Here is a 5,653-nt window from a genome sequence, read left to right as displayed (position 1 = left end):
AGCATCGCTGTCGCCGTCGTGACAAAAAGCGATCCTCATCTATTGTCTTCTCACGCAATCATTCCTTAACTACGTCGTTCCCGTCCTTCTTAGCATAGCCAGCGCCCATGTCATCTCACTAGATCTCTCTTTCTATTGTGAATCACTCCTTACGAACATAATTAATTGTTAGTTTAGTTATTAAATTTTTTTATTAAAAAAATATATCTTTATTTAATTACATAATAGAACATATATTCATCTGTAAAATATAATATAATAAAGTAAATCTATTTATAGTATTTAAAATATAATTAAAATTATGAACATATAAATATAATAGTAAAATTTGTACTCTAAACAAATAAATATATGCTTTATCATACTTAAATTATTTAAAAAAATTTGAATAAATTGTTAAAATTAATAACAAAAATTTTAAATGATAAAATCTAATTTTCTTACTGTATTTTTTATAATATTTTATAATGGTCATGGTGTTTGAAAAAATAAGGTGATTTTAAAATAAAAAATATTTAATATTAAAATTTTTAAATATAAAAATAAATTGTATAAATATGTAAGAGATAAATATGAAATACATGCCTAAAATAAATAAAACATATAAATAGAAGTACTCTTGAGAATTATTTTTGTCTGTTTTATTTAATTTAAGCATGTGTTTTATATTTATCTCTTAATATTTATATAATTTATTTTTGCATTTAAAAATTTTAATATTAACTATTTTTTATTTAAAATATCATCTTTACGTTATTTTTTAAACTGTTATATTGGCCTCTTTTTAAGATAATATAAAAAATAATTTCTCATAAAAATAATTAATTTAATCATTAATTAAATAATAAATTACTAATAAATTAAAATTAAAAGAACAAAAATACTATAAAAAATACTTGTAAAAAAGTTGGATTTTATCATTTTAAATTTGCGTTTTATTCATTTTTTTAAATAATTTATGTATGATAAAAGATATGTTTACTTGTTTAAAATATAAATTTATTATTATATTTGTATGTTCTTGATTTTAATTATACTTTTAAGTACTCTGAATAGATTTATTTTGTTATATTATATTTTACATACGAGTATATATTCCATCATGTAATTAAATAAGATATATTTTTTTTAATAAAAAAATTTAATAACCAAACTAACCATTAATTATGTTGATAAGGAGTGATTCACTGCACAAAGAGGGATCAAATGAAAAGGCAAGAAATAACGATAAAATTAGCATTGGCTATATTAGGAAGGACAGCAAAATTACGGACAACGAGAATTTAACGACGTCGTTAAGAGATGATGACGAGGACGTTGGCGCTTCTGGTCACAACGACGATGGTTATGCTTGGAAAGATGGAAGCTACGCTATAAAGAAAGAATAGAAGAATGGAAAGATAATTCAATTAACGGAAGTGGGATTTTGATATTTTAAGAAATTATATCATTATTCATTTTAAATAATAAATTACAAAATAATCTAATTATGATTAAGATGATGACCAATTAAAATTTGACACATCATAAATAGTAACTTATATATTATTTTAGAGAGGGTTGAATAGAATTCACCTTATAATTTACCAACATAGCATTTTTGTATCGACAGTAAGAAATAAAATGGCCTGATGGGAAAATCACATGAATGATGCTACCCATGAAACCGCCATCCAAGTTGCCGGCGAAAGCTCAACACTTTTGAATGTCATTAGTGCCGGATGGGTTCTAGCCAACTCGGGAATCTGAAACAAGAAACAAGAAACAATCACAAATAATGCATTGCTAATATCTAACATGATCAACAAATCAGCAACAGAAATCAGAGTCTGATCTCTATTTTTTTGTTCTCATTTTCTCATGGTCGTCTCATCTTTTCAACAAAGTGACGTCTCTTTTCTTCCAACTTCTCGCTCATCCTCTTTCGCAAATCAAACAACTTTTCTCTCTTTCCGATTTTCTTCTGTTCAGATGGACTAACTTGTTTATCCAAAAGCAGAGAATAGAGTGTTTGTGGTTCATAGACAGTAATATCCTCCGTCTTCTCTTCCCGTGTTTTATGTCTCTTCCCATTCTCTATGGAAGATGCTGGAAGTTCTTCCAAATCCTCAGTTTCTTGCATTGTATAAATCTTTAGAAAAGGTGTTGACTGTTGGTCAAAATTTTGGCTGCTCTTTAATCCTATTGGACTAGAAAAAGATGATGCTCGTCCCAAAATATTCAAACGATTGCAGGCATATATTGTATCAATATTATTATTATTATTAAAAAGTAAAAATTTATATACAATTTATCTTAATGTAAAATTGATATTTATTATTATCTAATAATTCTACACTATTAATTTAATATGAATATAACTGCATGCGATGCTTAATCCTATTTGAATTAACCAAACAATATAGACATTTTAGAATTTATTTGAAAAAAAGCAACTCCATTATTCAAGTACGAAGCACAAGAGCTCCTCGTGGGGAAATAGTTTAATATACTTTACCACGAGGACAAGAATTATATACACAGTGTTGTGGCTGATATTTTTTTATATAGAAGAAATATTGGTATTTTTTGGGAAATAGAATTATTTGGTATAATTATAAATGAGTGGATTTTGTAGGTGAAAAGTTAATACGTGGGAGCGTGTTGGACAAGTGTCAGCGTCTTGGCCAATACGTGGGGGCGTGTTAGACACATGGCATCGTATTAGCTAACACGTAGGGGGCGTGGTGTAACACGTGGGGAGCGCGTTGAATGAGTTCCACAATACTGTAATACACTTCAAATATCAATATTCAACCAAAATATTATTTTCAGTTCCATATTAAAAATAATTTTTGCAGCGTGGTAGTTCCATTAATATAAGGTGAAAATTCAAGTGACGTGAAGTTGATATCCGAGAGCTGTTAGGTAAAAATTTAGTCAAATCAGTTAAATTATTTAACTGCTTTCAGATATTAACTTCACATAAAGTTCGACTGCACATCAATTTTCACCTTAATATAATAGTCTCCCTCTGATTTATGAACTTATTATACCACTCTGTGCATGCATGTTTGATCATTATTTCTATCTAAAGTCTAAACAATTTATGATTATCTATTGAATTATTTTAAAAAGTATTTATAATATAAGTATTACTTTTTTGTCTCATTTTTATTTTGTGTGCGTGTTACATTTTTCTTTTAAGTTACAAATATTTTAAAATTAGTAACCTGTTAAAATGATTTAATTACAAATTTACTTAAAGAGTTATTCAGATAAAAACGTTTAAAATGTCTTTATTTAAAAATGTTTTTCAATAATTAAAATTTAACACATATAATCGATTAAATCGTGTTATTTTTGTCAAAATTAGGCTTAGACAAATTGATTTGATTGAAAAAATGGTGAATCAAATCTTGAACTGATCTAAATTAATATTATTTTTTATAAAAAATGACAATTTAGACCAATTCAAGATTTGATTCACTATTTTTTTTGTTAAATCAAATTGTCTAGTCTAATTTTGACAAAAATAATATGATTTAATCGATTATATATGTTAAATTTTAATTATTAAAAAATATCTTTAAAAAAAGACGTTTAGGTGTCTTTATCTAAGTGGCTCTATTTACATAATTAAGTAGTTATCGATTAAAACTTTTTAATATAATTATACATTGGAAAAGTATAGGTTACCAACATATTATCTGCCAACTTCTGCCAACTCTTATTTATATTTGTGTTTCATGGAAGTGTGTTCGTAGATGTGTCTAATAATTAATATATTTTAAATACATATATAAAGAGACACATCCAGAAAATATATCTATAAAGACACTTCTATTAAACACAGTTATAAAAAAGACATTTTTATTAGACACATCCATGAACACGCTTCCATAAAACACAATTATAAATAAGAGTTGACAGAAGTTGGCAGATATACTGTTGGTAACGTAGCGGAACCGTTATATATTTTATGTTACATTAACTCATCAAGCATAAATATGCAAGAAAGGGAAAGTTGTTGTATTTATTAAATTTTTTCAACACTTTTGCATCAAGATTCTGCTAGCAACTGTAACCAACAGAATTCATCACAAGAAAAACTATGATGATTATTCATTCAACCCTACCTTTTCCATGCACGAGATAATTATTAATAATTTCGTATGCAGATTAAACTACGGATCTAATTACATTATTGTAAGAACTAGACTCTACGAACACAATGTCAAAGGCCTCACCCTCAGTGAGATTCAAACGCCTTCCACCTTCACCATTATCAAACCTTCCAATATCCAAACAAGTTGGTGAACCCGCAACACAGAACACAAGCTTGTATCCGAATTTGTATTTCTTAATGCTGAATGTGCCCGGGAAAGTTTGCTGGCCAGGGTGGTCCTCAGGACCACCAATGCCTACGCAAGCTTTCGCGATTTCGTTGTCAACAAAGATAATCCACTTCGAAGAGTCCGCGCATTTTGGCTTCTTTGTGAACTCTATTTCCAATGGAGTACCCTCGTAGATTTCGAGGGTACTTACTCCTGGAATAGTGAATTTCACAGAGATGCCGTTGACAACCTCAGAATAATCTTGAAGCACAGTAACCGGACACTTTGAGTTTCCGGTTGTGGCGAGCTTTACTCCGCCCCCCGGTGGGCCGAATATGGCCGGCAAAATGTAGTACTCGCGACCGGGGAAAATGGGGTTGCCATTTGAGTCCAGAACTTGTTGAGCAAAGGCCAAGGGAAAAGCAAAGAAGAGAAAGAGAGGAACTAGGGCTGACTTCATTGCGTCAATACTAAATATTAAATAATTGATTGAAAGAAATCTATTGATGAGGTTGCTGTTTGTGACTTGTGGAGTTTGAAGCCTCTCTTAAGTATTAACTCTATTTATAGATAGAAGAATCCAATATGGCAAAAGCTAATAAGGAACATGCATACTTGTGGTGTAGCTAAGTATGCAACCTATCTTGGTCAAGTTGTATTTGTTTTCACTTCAATTTGTACCAATTAATTAACCCATCTTGATAATCATCAATCTTAATGTATCTACATTATTGCATGTATCTTTATTTAATAATGGTTTAAGTTTTTTGAATAAATAATTTCGTATGATATATTATTAAAGTTTTAATGATTAAAAAATTTGAATTTTAATCTTTATTCTATAAAAGAAATGAATTTATATGACAAAAAAAATGAAAAAAATTTATGCAAAGTTCACGCTTTAAACTTTAAAAAAGTGGTTGTATAAAGAAATATGTTAAATAATTTATAATTATTTATATATATTTTACTTAAGTTTTGGGGTTTTTTCGATTAAGTGGTTTATCTGCAAGTAAATAACATTTGATAAATTAATAATAAAAGTACTACTTAAATTATTGCTGGTTCATGCTCCGCGAGGTGTAATAATTAACCACAGAATATTAATATTCATGAATATTTTATTCTTCCACGTTGAGCACGACCAATCAGTTATTCAGTTTTATATCGGTGATGTATATGTCTCTCTCTCTCTGATATATGGTTCAAAGTTTACTTACATGACTTCTATTATAAACTATAGAAGCTAGTACAGTGGCGCAAGAAATAACAATAATAAAGTACTAGATCAACGTTAAAGGCATTAAAATCAATTATCATCAAATAGAATATATATT

The 5,653-nt window shown here is 28.3% G+C and overlaps 1 protein-coding gene across 1 annotated transcript; it reads right to left on the bottom strand.

The window, feature by feature from the left end:
• Positions 1-3,990: 3,990 nt before the first annotated feature.
• Positions 3,991-4,871, bottom strand: LOC107489781 (kunitz-type trypsin inhibitor-like 2 protein). Its single transcript, XM_016110540.3, has one exon. The coding sequence runs from the start codon at positions 4,774-4,776 to the stop codon at positions 4,162-4,164; it is 615 nt and encodes a 204-aa protein (XP_015966026.1). The 5' UTR covers positions 4,777-4,871; the 3' UTR covers positions 3,991-4,161.
• Between the last annotated feature and the right edge of the window lie 782 nt (positions 4,872-5,653).

This window comes from Arachis duranensis, chromosome 5 (assembly GCF_000817695.3).
Source record: "Arachis duranensis cultivar V14167 chromosome 5, aradu.V14167.gnm2.J7QH, whole genome shotgun sequence".
Classification (NCBI taxonomy): Eukaryota; Viridiplantae; Streptophyta; class Magnoliopsida; order Fabales; family Fabaceae; genus Arachis; species Arachis duranensis.
This window is presented reverse-complemented; position numbering and strand designations above follow the sequence as displayed.